A 19,893-nucleotide genomic window follows, 5' to 3' on the forward strand; every position below is an offset into this window, starting at 1 on the left:
TTCGATGGAGCATAGCGTTTGTTCCAATGCATTGATTTGAATGAAATAAAGTTTGTATGGTAGATGGTTATCTGACTTTAAGAGGTAATGTGAAAAAATTCCAAAACCCACATGCAACATACCTTAATTGGTTTTTGACTGTTAAATTTTTTTGGCCCTGTCGATGTAGCTGCGCTGATGGATGTTGTGAAAATAAATTAAATATTATTTTTTCCATGCCACTTGATTAAAGCACAGTAAACATGTAAAACTCCAATTTATTCTTTCCTCAATCAAAGTTGGACTCATAAAATAAATTGTATATTAAATTTAATTTACAAGTTAAATTACAGTCATATTTATAAAGGACGTTCACATGCAGTTACATAATGCAATTAAAATATGCAATTTGCTTTTTTTTAAACTTGATTTCAGTTAACTTCAATGAATTTCAGAAAGGGAAAGGATCAGAAAAAAAATACATACATAAAAAAGAAAAAACAAGTAAAGCTTACTTTTCAGTGCTATTAAAATATTTTTGAACTGCTGCTGTCTTAAATTATTTCTAGCATTCACACCTTATTTTCAAATGATCAGTATCATCAGTATGGCCAGAAAATTTAAAAATCAGCACAAGATGGCATGTGAGTAAAATATCCATATTGCCGAACTAAATCCCAAAGAAACTTTGTGTGCATAGTAACTGCCATAATCATACTGTAAAGTTAAACAAAAAAATAAAATGATATTTAGCTTTCAAACAAACAGGCAAAACAATAGCTATGTAATGTATGTTTATGAGGCCGAACAAAAATGTTTCTGGTAACCCGACCAACTATACAATGTTGGCAGTATTAGGGATCAGTAGTTTGGATATCGTGTTTTTTTTAAGCAAACAAATACTTTGTAATATAGGTTTTCCTATATTACAATATATTACATATATATAATATTCATTCACTTCTGAAAATCGGTCATTCATTTTCGTCTGAATTTGAGAATCGCTCTGAACATGCGTTTCATTTTAGCTTCCAGAGCATTCGATTCCATGTTCGATTCCAGCAGCACCTTTTGTTTATGTCCATTATGATTCATTTACAAGACTTCTTTTTCGCTTTTAGAGGGTGATTTCAAACATTCACCATTCTATTTCACTTTTACTTTAATGCCATCGGCACCAGATACAATTAGGGGTTTCATTTTCATGAACCGTCAATCAAATCATGGAGCAAGGAAAATGATCAAATTAGCTGTACCTGAAGTCAATGTAGAAAAGGCATGCTTTCGTAAATGAATGCACAGGTAACGTAATTGGCCGTCTGTTTCTCAAAACCGAATGCACGGACAATGAAAACATTGGACTTTTGTTGAATTGAAATGGGATTAAAGACATGCATTCAAATGCAGACGGAAATGAATGACAATTTTCAAAAGTGAATGAACATTTTAGGAAATTGGCCGGGAAAACCTATATTTACATCAATTTTGTTGCCAGAATCTATTTTATAGCATTGTTCCTCTGCAGGGTAAGCCTATGTCGTTCCCACCTCTTTAAAATTGAACAACTCCATGGGTTTTTTTTTTTTTTTTTTTTGCGTGACCAATTTTCAGCTTCACTGTACCAAAGTTATTTTGTTAGTAAACATGAGTCTTTGGATCATAGTCTTTGGTGGGAATTTATTTACAATAAACTAATAAAATACAATCACAGAAACTTGCAAATTTCCATTGAGTCAACAATGTGAGTTGCTAAATTCCAAAGAATTTTCATAACTTTTTAAATATGATGGAATTTGTGTCGGGGAAAGGTAAATAAATTTTATGCAAATAATTTTATGTAAATTATTTTATGCGAGTAAGCTTGTGAATTTTGTTCTGGCAAGTCCTCGGAAAACAATGAGTACACTGGAGTGTCGCTATATCGAACACCGCTATACTGAACATCATCCTTTGCTTCCAATTTTTGTGTACAAAACGTACCGAACAGTGTTGTTGGAGAATGTCAACAGAACATTGACAAATGGCTATGGACCTTATTCACAAGGTAGCCATTTTTGTCGTGTTCCCTGAATGTATTTCATAAATTGTTAACTGTTGAATGGGATGGCGCCAGACTATTAATGCAGCCTTATTTTACTTTCATTTTTTTTTAAATCTGGCTTAAAACATTAGGGAATGTTTAATTACAAATTTTAAATAATTTATTTAAGCAGACTTGAATTATTTAGTAACGTGCTGGCTTTAATTTCCCTTCGCAAGTTCGAAAAATGAAGATTTTTACCTCACTTTCAATTCAACATGGCCGACTTGTGAATAAGGCCCATAACTTCCCCAGGAATAGAAGGGAAAAGCCACCCATGAAGCTCAAAAACTTTGTAATTACATGATTCAATAGTCGCACATGTTCAAAGTTGTCTTTCAGTAACTAACAGGGCATTCAGGGTGAAGTAATGATTATGGAATTGAAAAGATGAATGGACAAGTTTGGCGAATTGTAAATTGTAAATGCAACTACAATCTAACAATGGTCAAAAGTTAGATTGACTAATGTGTGAAAAATCACAAGCTGGTAAGTATTAAATTCGTTAAGCCTAACAATCGCTACTACGAACAATTTCTGTGGATCCCGCGATGTTTCGTTATAGCAACGTTCCACTGTATGCAGTGTTTATAAAATACATCACTGAAGGGCAGAACCCAATACTGAATTTTTATCATAGCCAGCAGATAAAAGTATGCAGGGGGGCAGAAAAAAGGCTATGCCATCCACCATAAACTTTCCATCATTGTTTGGTGTGATTTACAGTTGAAAATGCTTGTACTTATGAGCAGCTCAAGCAACAGATTTGTAGCCAATTAGATTGCCAGTCCATCTTTACCCAAATCGCAAGTCAATCACAGCCAATCACGAGTCGAATCGCAAGTTAAATCACAAGTAAGGGCGGAAGTAACAGAGGCTGGAGTTGAACAGAGGTACAGAAATGCCTTTATCACAGTTTTGTTTGGCAGGTTCATCACCTGAATTGAAACTGGATGACTTACGATTGATTTGTGATTGGCATGATTACAACTTTGCAGTCTGGACAGTTTTTCAAAGTGCGTCTTTGCTTCCAGATTTTGCTCCATCTAAGGATCCCAAATCAATTTTCGTGACCTCTGAATATACAATGTGAATAATCTAAACTTTGGCATCACTACATGATTTGATATAAACCAGAATACTGTCAAAATCAAGAGGTTAAAAATCTCCGGCAGATGAAAGTGGGCTTGGAGAAACCCGTCCAGATTGGAGATCAAATGCCCCCAAAGCAGCAGTACTTGACGTTCAGGTATTCATTGATTCCGTACTTGGAGCCCTCCGTCCCAAGCCCTGACTGCTTGATGCCGGTAAAGGCCCCGGCCTCTGATGACACAAGGCTCTCGTTGATGCCCACTATGCCTGATTCCAGCTTCTCGGCGACTCGCCAGATCTGGCCGATGTTGTTGGAGTAGAAGTAACTGGCCAGGCCAAATTCGGATGCGTTGGCTAAAGCAACAGCCTCAGCCTCAGTCTGGAATCTGAAAAAAAAAATTAATGTAGTGAGACGTCTTTTATGAGGCACCGTACAATTGGCACACAGCCCAGAAAAATGTATACAAATGCGCACTCTGCCTGCAGACCAAAGTGTGCAATTTGGAGGCCTAGTTCACAACACAGCCGTACACTGGCCAGGCGTTCGGGGAACCGGGAACCTGGGAATCTTAGGAACTGGGGCAATTTTAGAAATACAACTTGTGATTATAATTTATCATTGGCAAGTTTATTACAATTTATAGAGCTGGAAGTTGAATCTAAGTTCTATGATTTTTGTAACACTTGTTTTGTGAGTAAGATTGAGATTCAGATCCAGAACTATTGTAATTGATTTTGTAAACAAGTAATCTGTAACAAGTTCATGAGACCAAACATAAGTTGACTCCTCCTGGTGTTTTGATTATTTGTCTGTTTGTCTTGATTTGTCCTTGGCGTCCTTATATCTGATCATTTGAGCGGACCTTCTTAATGGCGTACCGCTACATTAAAAATGTGACCTGATCAGTGGAACAGTGGAGAAGCCAGTTCATGACAGGCACAACAGAAGTGAATGGGACTAGGGAGTTTTGATGCCACAGGAAGTGTTCGCACTACAAATATAACTCCAGCTATTTTCACCGCAGACGTTTTTTATGTTGTTGCATTCCTTTGCATTCGGCATCCAGTTTGACGGGTTTATGGCTAAATGACTGACCAGAACTGACTGTGCTGTCTGAACAGTCACAGACAGTCAAAAAATCAATCCTCTTGCCCTGGCCATGCCTTTTACACAGGCTAGTCACCAACAGTCACATCATATTTCAAGCAAGCACTGCGACAAATTCAGTCAACAGACAAAACCAGGCAAGCAAGTACTGTGACTCGTCAAATTCGGTCAACAGCCAAATCAGGCAAGAAGTAGGCACAGCTGGCTTATCAATCACCTGCAGTCAAAGTATAGCTGCGTCAAGTTACATAAACAGTCACAGCCAGTCAATCCTGCTTTATGTAGGCTGGGAGCTCTTAACTGTTGAAAACAGTCACTAGATTGATTATGACTGAAAGAACAACTTTGTATAGAATTCATGTTTGCATAGGAGGGTTAATGGTCTGTCTGCAAATTGTGGTCATACCCCCTCCACCCTCCCTCTACTTCCCTCCATAAGAATGGCCTGCCAATGCCAGTATACCTGATAACTGGAGCAAGGGGTCCAAACGTCTCCTCCTTGCACACCAGGGCATCTTGGGGAACGTCTGACAGGAGGGTGGGCTGAAAGAATGTCCTGCCGAGTTCGTGTCGTTTACCTCCCATCAGGACCTTGGCCCCGCGTTTCACTGCGTCCTCAATGTGCTTCTCCACCTGAGAAGAAAGAGATTTGAGGATTTGTCAAGTCACAGAAAACACTGTTTGGCTTATGTGGGTTCTTGTGTCCTTGGGTGAAGAACACTGCTACACCCACATCTCCAAACTTGGCACGCCCACTTCTTTCAACTTGGCACGCCCACTTCTTTCAACTTGCCATGCCTACTCCTTTCAACTTGCCATGTCCACTTCTTTCAACTTGCCACACCCACTTTTTCAACTTGGCACGCCCACTTCTTTCAACTTGCCATGCCTACTCCTTTCAACTTGCCATGTCCACTTCTTTCAACTTGCCACACCCACTTTTTCAACTTGGCACGCCCACTTCTTTCAACTTGCCATGCCTACTCCTTTCAACTTGCCATGCCCACTTCTTTCAACTTGCCACACCCACTTTTTCAACTTGCCACACCCACTTTTTCAACTTGCCACACCCACTTTTTTCAACTTGCCACGCCCGCATCTTTCAACTTGCCATGCCCACTTTTTCAACTTGCCATGCCCACTTTTTCAACTTGCCACACCAACTTTTTTCAACTTGCCACACCCACTTTTTCAACTTGCCACGCCCGCATCCTTCAACTTGCCATGCCCACTTCTTTCAACATGCCACGCCTACTTCTTTCAACTTGCCAGGCCAACTTCTTTCATTTATCAATCAATTATAGTTTAGAGGCTGCCTAAGCAGTATAGCCTTATGATATGCTCCCGAAGTTTCACGAAAATAGATCCATCACAAAATTTGGTTAAGTTTCAAAAATGTGTACATTTTTGCATCCGTAGTGGGTTACTTACTTTCTCGATAGCTTTCTCATTGATGAGCGGTCCCTGCGTCACCCCTGGTTCCTTCCCGTCTCCGACCACAAGATGGCCGACCTTTTCAGTGAGCTTCTGGCAGAATTCCTCGTAGACCCCATCCTGTACAAGGATGCGATTGGCACATACACAGGTCTACATACATGCATGAAGAAATAAAGAAATACCAACAATCAATGTGAGATTGAGGTGGCTTAACAAAACAATGCTCCCAAAAAGTAGTAAATGTTACCATTTCAGCTGAATGATTTCACAGGGTATGTAGTACAAGTAATATACAAATACAGCATGGTTTGAGGGGAAGTAGTGGTAATTACTGGTCCTTCGGTGTAGGTCAGCTTGACTACCTCCCAACGCGAAATAAACCATGCTGTATTTGTTTTACTTCACCTCAAAAGTATTTAGTAGCCTCACTGCCTTGTCAATAATGGACTTCGTAGATTTTGCATCTTTATTCAGCACAAGATATTCAAGTTCTTTGTCAGTCAATGACGGAAATCTGTAATTTCTACTCTCAATGTTTCTTCGGGCTTTCGAGCTACGGTGCCTAGGACACTTTAGAGGAATCCTTGGTTTCATTACCAGAAAGAAATAAAATAAAGAAATAAAAATCTAGTACCGTAACTTGTACTCGTAGACGCCATTGTTGTTTCTGAAGTGCAGAGTTCCGTGTGTCATGGCAACAGGGTTGGTATAGTCTGGTGCCAACACTCTTTAACGTGTCTTTACTGCAGTAGTTACAAGGACTACGACAACAGACTGGTTCCGTAAAGATTACAAGCCACAGACTTCATGTCTACAATGCAGGTTCCAGGGAGACTTTTTGATGCTGTCAGAAGAAATAACCCACAGCAGTAAAGCTGGATACTCACCGGGATGACGTCGTCTGGGCGCGTATCATTTTACTTCCTGGGTGCGCGGCGGAAACGGCCTATGATGTACTCCAATTTGATCATGAATATTTATGAGATGCAGTATTTGCCAATGTTCTTACACGCCTTTCAGAATATTTGGGGTCTTTGAAAATGGCTCAACAACACCACACACAACTACTAACCTGTCCCATGCCGCGGAATTTGCAGGCAATGGCTCCAGCCACTGCTGCGTCCACATCAGCCGAGTCAAAGACGATGAAGGGGGCGTTGCCGCCTAGCTCCATGGAAACTCGCTTCACTGTGCTGGCAGCTTGTTCAAGAAGAATCTGAGAAAAAAAGGAAAATGATTTCATTTAAGTTGTTTCAGAATACACACACCCATTGAGGTATTTAGGCCTCAGTTTTCTAGGAATACACTTCTAAGTAAATAAAGTCGAGTCTGTGTGAATCATCAGGCCAGAATTTATCTGTGTTTTTCTTTGGCATAAAACAAATTCAGAATATTTCTATTCCCTCCGGGTGACATGCCAGTCCATTGCGGGTTACTCCCCAGCTAATACCAGTACCAATTAATAACCCCTGGGTGGAGAGAGGCAAGTGGGGGTTAAATGGCTTGCCCTAGGACATATTGAAATCAGCTGTATTTGAACCACAGACCCTCTGATCATGAGTCACAAACCCTAATAACCACCACAGTACACTGCAAACTGAATAATCTTAAGATCATTATAAGAAAAAAAGTCTCCCATTTTCAATTCACAAGGATAAACATCATATTCAATAAGCCATTTGCTAGTTAAATTTGAATAAAATCTAGAATGCTGACTTAATCCAATGCTTTGCACATTTTAACTTTGCATACTCCCGACCAAAGAGATTGTTACTATTTCACGTGATTTGGGGCAAGCCAATATGCTAGCAAGTTAGCAACCCCCAGCTCCAGCATGGTCTGGTGTCTTTGTGCCATTCTCACCCATAGACCTTTATCATGCTGCCACATTTCAGTCATGTTCCCTGTATCCAATAACAGTACTGAACGATAATGTTTTTTGTGCAAAAAGGAACCAGACTATTTTTCCTTCCAGCATCGCTTTGGTTACGTTGATTTGAATGGGAAAAAATCAAGATGGCCACAACATGATAATGGTCTATTGTGAACAATGTATTGATGCTGAGCGTCTCTTACGTAACTATGCAACAGCATGCCCCGAATCATGTGATTAGCAACAGTTGTCTTTGGTCTGGATAATGCAAGTTAAAATTTCCACATTCATGAGCAAAACTGTGATGTCATTCCGGGCAGAAACCTCAATGTTACAGCTATTATCAGCACAGAAAGTTGCTAGAAGTTTGGATATTTTGCTGTGGTAAAGTTCTTTACTTTGGTGATTCGTTGTTGTGTAAGTACATGGCAGTAAGCCAGTGAGCAAGCCTTTCTCACAAACGTTTTCATTGAGCAAATTTTTGATTCACAGCTTGAAAAGAAAACCCCTAAACTGAACACTGTCTTTCTGAAATGACATCACAGCAACAGCGCCCTCAGTTGTCAAGAAAAGCATGGGATTTTTGAAATGTTTACAGAAATGCACATTTTAATGAAATTTACCAAAAAGGGATGCCAAATAGTTTTCATACATTTAAGACGAGTAGAAAGTTAACAAAATGTGTTCCTAAGAAAAATTCACTGCATGGACCCTTTAAGCAAGTTTCCAGGCTTGTATGGACACTGCAGTTGATGTCAACAGACAGCCATATAATATTCCTACCTAATCAACCAAACCCTATAATTAAAATTGACCCTGATGTACCTGAATCCATCAAACTCCACACCCAGTTTTGGAGGATTTCTGCGGATTCAGTATACCTCCATATTGAATTCAGGACAGTAAGCTTAGCAGTACTGCAGGATTTTGATGGAATCAGGACACCTCCATATTGAGCAGATGGGGGACTTGATGGATTCAGGATCTCAACACTTTAACTCCTTGGCTATATGTTTGGTATGTACGCGGTACGTATGTATTACACTGATGGATTCTGTTGGACTCACTGGTAGATTCTGATGGACTCAGGACACCAACATTTTTTTTGCATAACAAAATTGGTGGATAAGTTTTGGCCGATTCAGGACACTTTCTAGTAAAAGTGCTCAAGGGGTTAGGGCTAAAACAACAGGACTCATTCATTCTTCATATCAATATGAAAGCATCCCCCCCCAGATTGACTTTGATTCAGCACATGGGGTATATTGAGAAACAGTATAAATGAGTAGGAATTAAAAATCTTTAATCAAAATGAGTTTTTCACCTTGCCTGTAGCGGTGGATCCAGTGAAGGATATCTTGGCAACTAGGGGACTTTCACACAGGACTTTGCCCACATCTGAAGCATTGTCTCTAGAGCAGGTCACGACATTGAAGACGCCTGGGGGTAGACCAGCTTCCTCAGCTAACTATCCAGAAAAGAAGTTGGACCAAGGAAATCAACTGATTAGTTAATTAATTAACTAATTAAATCTTTGTCAGACTGTGTCATGATTTCACCGTGCAACTGACGGTAACGTTGACCAGAGATTGTGCGTACAAGCCCGAGTCACCGTCCCAAGTGAAAAGCACGCTTGGCTAGTATAGTCTGTACCAAAATTAACTCCCTAAGTTTCCCATAAAATATAGCATGCTATATAGCACGGTGCATAGCGCATTATAACACCTCACCCACAGATTCTGTGTCTTGATTGGCCGAGAGCGAGTCACATGATACTTTCTATTTTCGCTATCTTTCTGTGCATGGCCAAAAGTACTATACCTATACCATTTGCAACCAAAGTACTATATCCACAGCGAGGTATTTATGTGCAAATGCATGCTGGTGTGCGCGTTGCGCATATTTTTCCGAAAAGAGCGCGCCGCAGAGTTGGGTTCAAACATTTTGTGAATGGGTAGTTTGGAAGAGAGAAATACATTTTCCACCAATTTTGTATTGAAATTGAAGTTAAAAATATTAAAAATATTACAACCAAGCAGAATCTGTGGGTGAAATGTTATAAAACAAATATTGAATGCTTTATCTCGTGGCCAAGTAAAACTAGCCTCCTTCGGTGATCCATGGAGCATTCTATTTTCCCTCGGCCATGGATCACCTCGGGAGTCTAGTTTTACTACACCACTCAAAGCATTCAATATTTGTATACTATATACCACGTGACTATGACATTACTGCACATATTATGGCTCCATTTACAAACTTTTCATAAACATCTTTCTGAATTGTTACAAACACCTTTTGTCCAGTATTAAATGTACTTTGTTTGCTTTTTTTGTTTAATTTCTATTTGGTAGATATATTTTATGGGAAACTTAGGGGGCTTCTTCTGTTCAATTTTCAGGGACAGACATATGCAAAATTGATGCGTAATGGGCATCGATCGAAACAAAGCCAGTGTTCAGAAAACTTTTGGCAAGATTGCATTTATCGCACAAAAATTTGTGTGGATCTGAGTGATTCTGATACTCCATATTCAAAAGTAACACCTTAAATTCCATGGTAAGTCATGTGTAAAACAGTCTTTTTGTTTGCACTGAACAGGACTTTTAATTTGATTAAATTCATACACCACATACTTTCTTCCCTATCTTTTCTAGACTGCTTTGGTTTGTTCACTTAATGTTCTTAACATAAAGTTCTTTGAGAGTGTGGACCATAAATGCACTAGATACAAACTCATATATCATTAGTACTTTTCAATTGACTGACTGCTGTGCATAAGCAACACACACTGCTATCTGAGGTTCACGTACAGAGTCCAAACTAATTACCGGTATCAAAGCAAGTGCAGACAGGGGCGTGTCCTCCGCAGGTTTGACGACCGTGGTACAGCCAGCAGCTAGGGCAGCTCCCAATTTACGTGTGATCATGGCATTCGGAAAATTCCACTACAAGGAGGAAAAAAACTGGACAATTATTTATAAATAAGATTTATAAAACCACAGGGTATAAACAGGATTCATGGTCTAGCCGGCATATCCTATTTGTGGAGTGCCTCGTGGTCTGGAGCATTGAATTCGTGGTCTGCGGGTCATGCTGCAGGTTGTGGGTTTGAGTCCAATATGGGGTGCTGTGCCCTTGCATTGGGCAAGGCACTTTGTCACTCATTGCTTCTCCCACCCTGGGGTAATTGGGGCAGAGATGGTTACTGTGATTGAGCTGCTTTGCGCCGAAATGGCAGCAAATGCCAATGGACTGCTTCAAAAAAATGTACACGTTTGCTCGTCACTGTGTCCTATCCCCCTCCCCCTGTACACACTAGCCCCTCCCCTTGAGTGGACAGACAACCCTCACCGGTGTAATCAATGCTGCCACGCCGACAGGTTGCTTCAAGAATATCTGACGTTTGTTCTTCATGATGGTGGGCACGACGTCGCCATAGCAACGCTTGGCCTCCTCAGAGAACCAATCAAAGAAGGATGCGCCGTAGAGGATTTCGGACTTGGCTTCGGCCAGAGGTTTTCCCTGTAGAATAAAAAGGTTGAAGTCAGGTCATATTAAGTAAAAGCGATGAACACTGAAAAAGGAATTCCTTCATCTCAGTTCACTTGAACAGCTTGTTAAAGGAGGACTTGTGAAGATTTCCTGAGCTTTCAATAAAAAAAAACTCATCTTCTGTTCTATTCAATTGCATATCATGATCTGACGTTATCGGAAAACTTAAAAAACAAACCAAAAAAACAACCCAAAAATCACTTTAATTTCTCTATTTGTGGGAGTGGGGCAGAGACAACTTTTACTTGCAAATTGCTCAGGTATTTTAATTAGAGGAGTATTTCCCCTTGCATAAATTCAGCATTTAAGTTTATATGGGAGACATTTGTTAGGCACATAATAGCAAGGACTTCCCTACCATCTCTGGCTTTGACCTTGCCCCATACACGGAACCCAGATTCTTGACTGCATCTGTAGTCTGGGACCCACTGTTAGTGGAAAATGTTCTTTTTTTCAGTTGTGAAATTTTTTCCAGGTTGGAACGAACACACACACAATTTACAGCTGCAAAAACACTCAGTTGGGCATTCCTGGACAAACAAATCTAAAAAATGTCCTCTAGAATTCAAACAAAATCTAGGAATTCCAAACTCAGTTTCTCCTTTGTTTCACAGTGCCCAGGAAGCAGCAGATTTTCCACATCACATTTTCCCACAGGTTGCAATGGGGCCCAGGATATTTCAGACAGTCCAGCATCAGAGTTCCATTTTATAGGGCCAGAGCTCTAACTCTCACCATTTCGGTTGTGAGAATCTGGGCTAATTCATCCTGGTTCTTGATCATGAGGTCGTACCAACGTCTCAGGATCACACCCCTCTCTTTAGCAGTAGTCTCCGCCCACCCCTGGAACGCATCGTAGGCTGCCTGGATGGCATCCGTGGTTTCCGTGACCCCGAGATCCGGGACGCAGGCAATTTCCATTCCGTTGGCCGGGTCGGTTACGGGGAACGTCTTATCACCCGACACCCACGCGCCACCGATATAGGCTTTATCGCGGAGGAGGCTGGCATTTCGACTGGACAGATGAAGACTGCATGATGGGGGTCTCCGGGACAGCTTGTGGAGAGCTGGTACTCTGCAGGCGTATCGCCTTAAGAGGCGAACACAACTCATGGAAGACTGCATTTCTGGACGTTACTTTTACAGTGGCTGATTGGGTCTATGCTGAAGCACCTGTGACTGATTTATAACACTAAAACCAACAAAACAAAAACAATAAAACTCAACAAATAGTTCAATAAATTTTAACGATTATCAATGTCATCAACAAGTTTAATATTTGTGAGTTAATGTCCTTCTAACATGTCTAAGTTGAAGTAACTATGCAAATAAGTAAACAAAACGTGTATGTAATACGCTTGAGTAAAAAAAGGTCAAGTGCTAATTCATTCAAGGCTTGACACAAGCACTATTACATTTGCGATAAGTTAGGTGATTCAAATGGCATTGGCAGAAGAAAATTCTGAAGGTACAGGGGCGTATTACAGGGGGGGGGGGGTGCAGCAGGTGCCCATGCCCCCGGTTGCCCTCGTAAATCTTAAATTGAACTAAAATATGTTAAATATCATTTCCCTTCAGCCCCCCCCCCCCCCCCTCCCTCCCTCCCCCCCGCCCCGTAATTCCCGTAAACATTTATGCAAAAATTACCGCACTCATGCCACTGAAAAACAGTTAGTTTTATACTAGACCCGTGAACGTGGCGTTGTATACAACGCCACGTTCTTGTTTCATTTCGAACCTGGCGAAATCGATCCGACATACATAATTCCGTATGGGTGTTGAGTACTCACCTAGAAATCTAAATTTGCCCGTCCGATTGTTTCGGCTGTGTAATTTTGACGAAATTTGCCCATCAGTAAAGACCCATACGAACGTGTAGAAATTAGATTTTAACCTGACCCTGACAAATAACCCCGGACGCGTCTGAGTCGCTTGGACAGATTGACGGCTGTTTCATGTCGCAACCCCGAAAAAAAAAACCACGCAGACGATTGGCTGCTCGGCTCATCTCGTGTACAGTACGTGTGTGCACACACACGCGGGCGCACGTGCGACCGCGTGCGGTGCGGTGAGAGAGGAAAGGACTTGAAACTTGTCTAAAACGATGTCTGTTTTAGCTGCGACAGTAAACAGCCGTCGAATCATACGAAAATAAAACGCAATGCGCATGCGTCAGTTGGGAGAAAATGGCAGCTAGCAGTAGCGGACGGACTTCATGAACCGGGGCCAGAATTTTCCTCAATTTTCGTCAAATGCAAGTTTGGACGTACAAATAGAATTCAAGACAGCTTCATATGTGAGTACTTATTACATGGGCAAAATAACGTCCAGTGTGTGTAACGGAGGGAGTCAGAGGGACACGTTCGCCAGGTTCGAAATGACATAAGAACGTGGCGTAGTTTACAAGCCACGTTCACGGGTCTAGTTTTATACTAAATGAAAATGTATTCATTATATTAAGCAATTGGTATAATAATGATATAAACCTAGAGCAACGAAAAAAATGACGAAACTATTAAACAAGTACAATATATTAACATTGATACCTGCAGTGACAACACTGACAGTCACCTCCCTAGTGCTCCCAGGCTACCTACCTCCCACCACACCAGTTTTGGTACCTGTCACGGATCGGAGCTGAGGAGTCACTCACACCAGAGCCAACAACCTCGAATCTGTAAGTCGCATTTTATGTTGTTTATAACAGCAGGTGTACTCTTTGACCTGAGTACGAGGCAGTCTCTACTGATGGAAAGACTGGCACCCTTGGTCCAAGCTTACATCAGTCTAGTTTTAACCTAGGACGTCTGGGTACAATCCAATTTCTGACAATGCACATTTATTTAGAAAAAAAACAGACGACGCGAAGTTGTTCAAGTTGAAGTTGTCCGGTGTTCTATAAAAATGCACGCACATAATGAAGATGAATGGGTTGAAGAGGTATGGATATTATCCAGGCTATATATGGTTAATGATATTTAGAAAAGGTCGAGCTGAAAAGGTTAGGACGGTGTGGTTACATTACAATAAATAGACTGGGGACTTGAGAGCACTGTTCATTTGATGACACATTAAAATTGTTATTAAAACTAAGTTTGATTGTTTTTGCTCATTCATAGTGTCTAGGCCTATTTATATTCAAATATCAGAAATTTTGAAATCATGATTGCGTCTACCTTTCATTCATTGAAATAAGGCATGAATAAAGACGACGATTTGGAGAAAATGTGGGTTTTATTGCATTTCAGTCATAATCTAGACTCTGATTTGTAATTTGTATGCAAATTAATCACACTTTAGTTACGCTGCATTAATTTTACGCAGTGGCTATTGTTACGGCAGCCGTAACGCATTTCCCATTTTCTATCGTTACGGTAGACTGCAACCTGGCAACTTTTATAAAAAAACATGACAAGAAAATATAAAATTAGAAGGAAAAAAGTGAATTTGAACTTTATGAAATTCGGACTTTATTTCCCTTTTAAAAAAAATCCTCCAAAGCCTCAGGTTAGAAAAGGAAAAAAATTCGAGTGCAAAACTGAGATTCGAACCCGCAACCTCGCGGTGCAAAATCCTACCCTCTATCGGCTGAGCTGGCGCACTGCTCGATAAAACGTGGGGAAACAAATAATTATATACCTGCGTGCGTATCAAAAAAATATCGTAGAGGGCGCTAAACAACGAGTGCCGTAACGATAGCCACTTCGTTAATTTTAATAAACGTAAATATTTTAGTGACAAAAAACCCTGCTTTAGGCCAAATAAAAAAACAAACATGTTTAGCGTCCCCGCCCGCTTCCTTTTTGGAGGCCGCCTGTTTATTTTTTTCTAATTTATTTTTTTTTAAACCTGAAAAAAAAGAGATAAATCTTAAACAGTGACATCATTTTGGCCTCTTTGTTGCGTTTAGCCCTATAAAGCTGGTAGTGGTACTTAGGCCTATGTCATTTCCTGAGTCCAAGTGGCAGCAATTTAAAACAAAAAGCTGGCAGCCATCTTGAAAAATAGCCCGGCTGGTCGTTTTGGATAGAAAAAAAAAGGGCCGCCTCCTTCCTTTTTTTCAAAAATGCAGGACGCTAAACATTTTTTATTTCTTTGGCCTTAAATCAATTTTTCTTTGCTTTGCAGTGTCCAATGGAATCCCAACTTGAATTAAACTTTTTTTTTTATGACTCTCCCAGCAAAACCACATCACAAACAAATGTAGAAATTTATTCGAAAAATGTATTAGTCTCCCCCAAGCAGCTTAATTCGTCACCTAGCTGGTACTGTCTGCTTTCGAGTTGCCCGCTACCAATCAGGATCACGATTTCAAGCTTGTGACTCAAACACTGACCAATCACAATAGTTACACTCGGCCTGATGACTCATACTTATATTACTTCTTTTTTTTTCACTTTTTCTAAAGTTTAAAATAAAACCTTAATTTTATTTGCAAATCATTATTTCTTAGGCCAAGAAAAAAAAGTCTCCGGTCTCTGGTATGCGCGCGCGTCGCCGTAGCCATGCGCGTTGGCAAAATAATGAAGTTTTTTTTCCAATGAAAGATGAAAGAAAGACGGTCTCAAAACCGCCAAACTCACTGGTTTGACTGGAATCCTGCTGCTGCTGCACAATTTTATCGTGTTTTTAGAAGGGGTTATGATCAAAAATAAGCTTTATGTGGCCTCTCTGGACTCCCATATATTTGCACTAAGTTTAGTCGGGCACCATTTGCAGTCATCAGCCGACATTTGAAGCAAAAAAGTAAGTTAAAAAAAAAAAAAAGCCGCGTCGCCGCACCACTTTTTGGGCAAGCTCCATACCAGAAACCGGAGACTTTTTTTTTTGGTCCTTATATTCTGTGCATTGATAAATAGGTGAATTCATGATCAGTTCCTCAGTCGCACCATAAAGTGACGTTTCATTTGCACAAAGATGTATTGCATTTGCAAATATCAAAAAGGCTTATCCACCCCTGCAGTATTTTGCGATAAGTCCTATTGCCACTTGGTAATTGGTTGGTTCTTCTCCTAAATACTCCGCGGGGGAGTTTTAACAGGAGGCCAGAAACACCAGGGCAACCCCCCCCCCCCCCTTCTCTTTCTTAGCAATAAATGTCACTGGGTTCTTTTACGTGCAGTACATTACACAACACACGGGACCTACGGCTTTACGTCCCATCCGAAGGAGGAAGCAATAATGGTTAAGTGCCTTGCTTAAGGGCACAAGTGTCCACCTGGGCTCGAACCCACGCCACTGTTGCCTCTGAAACACCAGAGCATGAGTCTGGTGCTTTGAACTGGTAGGTCATGTCACTCCACTACTGTAGTTACTTCTTTGAGATGAAAGAAATATCTTGTACAATCTCATATTTTGTGTTTCCCACAGGAGGAGCTGGTTGTAGTTGAACTGTCGGGCATAGTAGACCCAGACTACCTGTCCAAATGTAGAAGGTCTAGTCTGAAAGTGCTTGTAAGTGAATCATCTACTTCATGGCGGGCCTATCTTTATTCTCTAACACAAAATGTTTTCAATTCTCTCAGGATGGAGGGTCCGGTGTCAATTACTGAAGATAACGAAGTGGTTTGCAATACATCCCAATACTTAAATGCAATATTATGCAATACTTAAATTGTTTCAAATTGTGCAGTTTTTCTGAACCGGCTGTTGCTTGAAGCTTGAACTTTTGCTTTGCTGATTTGGAGTCGAGCTCATTTCCACAGGATGTCTCAACTTGTGATAGTCTTTTCCAAACTTATAGTACCCAAATGTGTGTTTAAAGATATAGTCCATCATTTGTAATTTGTGCATTTTGTTCGTTTGAAGCAACAAAAGTGTTCAAAATCTAATGAAGGATACTGAACAACTATCTGATGAAGTTTCAGCTTAGTTTCAGCTGTGTATTCCGAGAAAAACAGCATTCTAGGATCTCAATTTCAAATCAAAAGTTGCTGAATCATGTTTTGAATTGTTTTGAATTGCAGCTATACGCGATGTTGGCACTGATCCGACAAATTATAGCAGCCGCGCGCGCGTGTGCGTCGTGCCAATGCTTGCGCGCGCTTCGCCGAATAACAAAACGAACTGCTAATTTAAATTTCCTACGGTGCGTCTTAAGACCGTTGGAAAGGCCTTATAATTTCACAGCGAGTATAGTCCACTTACTATCTTTCAACCAAGTATGTTTTTCAACAATGATTATGCCAGTTACTTTTCGGATGGCTGCAAATGATGGACTATGAGTAACTAACCAATGTATAAATGTGGAGTATACTTAAACCGATGTATAAACTTGGATTACTGTAAACTCCTCAGGGGATAGAGACGGATGAACCTGTGATGCAGCTTGGTAGCTACATCTTCACTGGGCAGCACAAGAGCATGCTGGGCACTGCCGTCATATTTGAGAAGACAGAAAATAATCAAGGTGAGAAGATGAGCAAGTCCTTCTGTAGACTATTCGGTATCCTCAAAAGCCATTACTGAGGGTATATCCCTCCCCCTTTATAATTTTTTTTTTTTAAAGATAAGCACTGAAAATAAAGCAGTGTCCACTTGCACCAAAAGGAACTAAAGAAGAAAAAGTACAAATTATTAAGAAAGTTATGTGGCGTTGAGCAGAAGGCCTCGGTTTCTGTTGTCAAAGGATGAGCCACAGTGGTGTCGGGCAGGCTGTTCCATACTGGAATCATTGCAGGAACGAAGGAACGGTCATACTGTGCCAGTGCCCAGTATCTCTGGATGTAGGAAACTAAAAGTAGAGTGTAGACTAATCCTGGCAGTAAATCACTATAGTGGAATCCGGCGACCAGAATTAGAAGCTTTTCAATGCGGTGGTGTCACGCTCACGTGCATGCTGCACGCGTTCTTAAAGACGAAGCGCAAGCGTATTTTGGTATTCCCATTGGTTGAAGGAGCCCGGAGTGTGTGCGTAATACCCGAGAAAATGGCTGCTGCCGGATTTGTCTATACGCTCAAATAGGCCTCCAGTAATGGCAAAAACGTTGTTCCTGCTATAGTTCCAGTCATCATTCCAGTGATCATTGAGCAAGTTCAGGGGCAAAGTATAGTTAACCATAGTTGGACTAAATTATGCAGGATGGTTTGACTACCCTAGTCGACCATTTGGAATCCAGTCACAGGGCACGGTTGCATTGCTGGTTACCAGTAGCTGCAGGCATCATAACGCACAGCAGGGAGCCAGATAAGGCGAAAGTTTGGTGACGTTTTGATCATCATTTGAATAGAGGCGTTCCCACAAGGTCATCATTGCGCAGGCATAAATTACGTCTCAAATTATCCACTAGACGACTGATGGTCCTTGTCCGAACTTGCTCTCATCAGTTATTCTGGACATCCATACATCCGTCCATCTGTTTATAGTCCATCTGTCCCCAATCTCGAGGGTTGGACTCCATGATGATCATGTCCTCTTGGTTGGACAGCTTTCCCCCACTCTACTCGGTTCAGTGCCAGACTGGCATTGATTAGCAGGCACCTCAGGTCATTGTTGATGTTGTCGCTCCACCTTTTTTTTGGATGGCCACGTGGATAGTTGCCAGGGATCTGGTAGTCAAGGACAATGAATGGCACAATGCTGCGAATGTTACTGGAGGCCTCCATGATTTTTGGGTCTATTATTTGAGTTCGCTACACGAGAGACAAACAACCCATTTGGTTATCTGCGACTGGGGATGGTTGTCCACCACTGAAATTGAAACTGTCCTTTCTGGCTTACGAAAACGTGTACGCAACATTTGAAACTTACGTACCATGTACATGTACTGTATTTTTTTTCCCCAGAGCAAGGATCAGGGAATCTGAAGTGGAAGTACAAGTGTCACACGGACAAGAAATTGAACATGCAGCGGGCCCACCTCAAACCCAAAAACAAAACCCAGGGTAAGATCCAGGAACTAATGTCACTGAACCGCTTAACATGGAATTCTGCTTAACACAGACTATATTTGCTTAGCATAAACATCATATGCGCTTATTTAGCAGCCCATGGATATGGGACCAGTACTTGGACCAGTTCGTTTTTCTTTAGAAAAATTATATGAATTTTTGAAAGATCTTTTTGCTTTTTATTTGCCATTAGAAGCGGCAACGTCTTCCAAAGAAACTGAGGTGGTACCTGAGGCACAAAATGGACAACAGCCTGAAGCACCAACATGACGGTAGCTGTCGAATGATTGGACAAAAACCTCATTCTGGATTTGGTTCAACCAATCAGAGACTTGCTTCCAACAATGGATTGGAGTTGCATACATTCGTGTGGCAGGCATTGGCCAATCAGTGGCTTCCTAGTAAACTGCACGGGCCCAGATCATGTCATCTGCAGGATGGTAGCACGCATTTCATTGCACACTGAGATCTTGAAAACACTGGCCCAGCCAATCCAGGAGTTTCTACTATTCTGAAATGATAATTGGAACTGTGGCAGAATGGTAGCTTCTTTCTCATGGGTCTGAACTTAACAGTGTCAGCTAAGCTAATCAGTGATATGAATCTTTGTTTTCAAGACAACAAAATCTGGACTTCATACACATGGCCTCCAGTTTAGGCCTGTAATGAATGGAAAATATCAGAAACAATCAAAACTAATATACAATTTCAAGATTGTTTTTATTTCAAAATGTATATTTTACACCAAATAAAAACTGTTATTAATTGCAGAAAATCATGTTCTACAGTGATTAATGCAAATGTTTAATCAGAGTACATGTATTTGTTAATAATACTACACCCCGGCTACTGAACAAAGTTTGCGAACCGAGCGCTACA

At 40.8% G+C, this 19,893-nt stretch overlaps 2 protein-coding genes across 3 annotated transcripts; one reads left to right on the forward strand and one right to left on the reverse strand.

Moving 5' to 3' along the window:
• Nucleotides 1-1,476: 1,476 nt before the first annotated feature.
• LOC119726655 (succinate-semialdehyde dehydrogenase, mitochondrial-like) lies at nucleotides 1,477-13,763 on the reverse strand. Of its 2 annotated transcripts, none has more exons than XM_038198420.1 (9): nucleotides 13,722-13,763; nucleotides 11,860-12,316; nucleotides 10,924-11,094; nucleotides 10,401-10,517; nucleotides 8,894-9,037; nucleotides 6,769-6,912; nucleotides 5,691-5,846; nucleotides 4,723-4,892; nucleotides 1,477-3,537 (listed from the first exon to the last, which is right to left on the reverse strand). In XM_038198420.1, the coding sequence occupies exons 2-9, from the start codon at nucleotides 12,247-12,249 to the stop codon at nucleotides 3,273-3,275; spliced, it is 1,557 nt and encodes a 518-aa protein (XP_038054348.1). In that variant the 5' UTR covers nucleotides 12,250-12,316; nucleotides 13,722-13,763; the 3' UTR covers nucleotides 1,477-3,272. The 2 variants fall into 2 exon arrangements, with proteins under 2 accessions (XP_038054348.1, XP_038054347.1); XM_038198419.1 differs by having other exon boundaries at nucleotides 13,671-13,740.
• A 180-nt stretch (nucleotides 13,764-13,943) lies between these two features.
• On the forward strand, nucleotides 13,944-19,806 carry LOC119726656 (general transcription factor 3C polypeptide 6-like). Its single transcript, XM_038198422.1, has 5 exons — nucleotides 13,944-14,064; nucleotides 16,495-16,578; nucleotides 17,422-17,533; nucleotides 18,910-19,008; nucleotides 19,208-19,806. The coding sequence occupies exons 1-5, from the start codon at nucleotides 14,029-14,031 to the stop codon at nucleotides 19,282-19,284; spliced, it is 408 nt and encodes a 135-aa protein (XP_038054350.1). The 5' UTR covers nucleotides 13,944-14,028; the 3' UTR covers nucleotides 19,285-19,806.
• The last annotated feature ends 87 nt before the right edge of the window (nucleotides 19,807-19,893 follow it).

Source organism: Patiria miniata, unplaced genomic scaffold, assembly GCF_015706575.1.
Source record: "Patiria miniata isolate m_02_andy unplaced genomic scaffold, ASM1570657v1 HiC_scaffold_2, whole genome shotgun sequence".
Classification (NCBI taxonomy): domain Eukaryota; kingdom Metazoa; phylum Echinodermata; class Asteroidea; order Valvatida; family Asterinidae; genus Patiria; species Patiria miniata.

Excerpts from the sequence above, each read along its gene's own strand:
- LOC119726656 (XM_038198422.1), top strand. The coding sequence starts at position 14,029 with ATGCACGCACATAATGAAGATGAATGGGTTGAAGAG. Across the intron at positions 17,534-18,909 it reads GAAGACAGAAAATAATCAAG|AGCAAGGATCAGGGAATCTG; the intron begins GTGAGAAGATGA and ends TTTTTTCCCCAG. Across the intron at positions 19,009-19,207 it reads ACCCAAAAACAAAACCCAGG|AAGCGGCAACGTCTTCCAAA; the intron begins GTAAGATCCAGG and ends ATTTGCCATTAG.
- LOC119726655 (XM_038198420.1), bottom strand. The coding sequence starts at position 12,249 with ATGCAGTCTTCCATGAGTTGTGTTCGCCTCTTAAGGCGATACGCCTGC. Across the intron at positions 11,095-11,859 it reads AGATTCTCACAACCGAAATG|GGAAAACCTCTGGCCGAAGC; the intron begins GTGAGAGTTAGA and ends TTTATTCTACAG. Across the intron at positions 5,847-6,768 it reads AATTCCGCGGCATGGGACAG|ACCTGTGTATGTGCCAATCG; the intron begins GTTAGTAGTTGT and ends GCATGTATGTAG.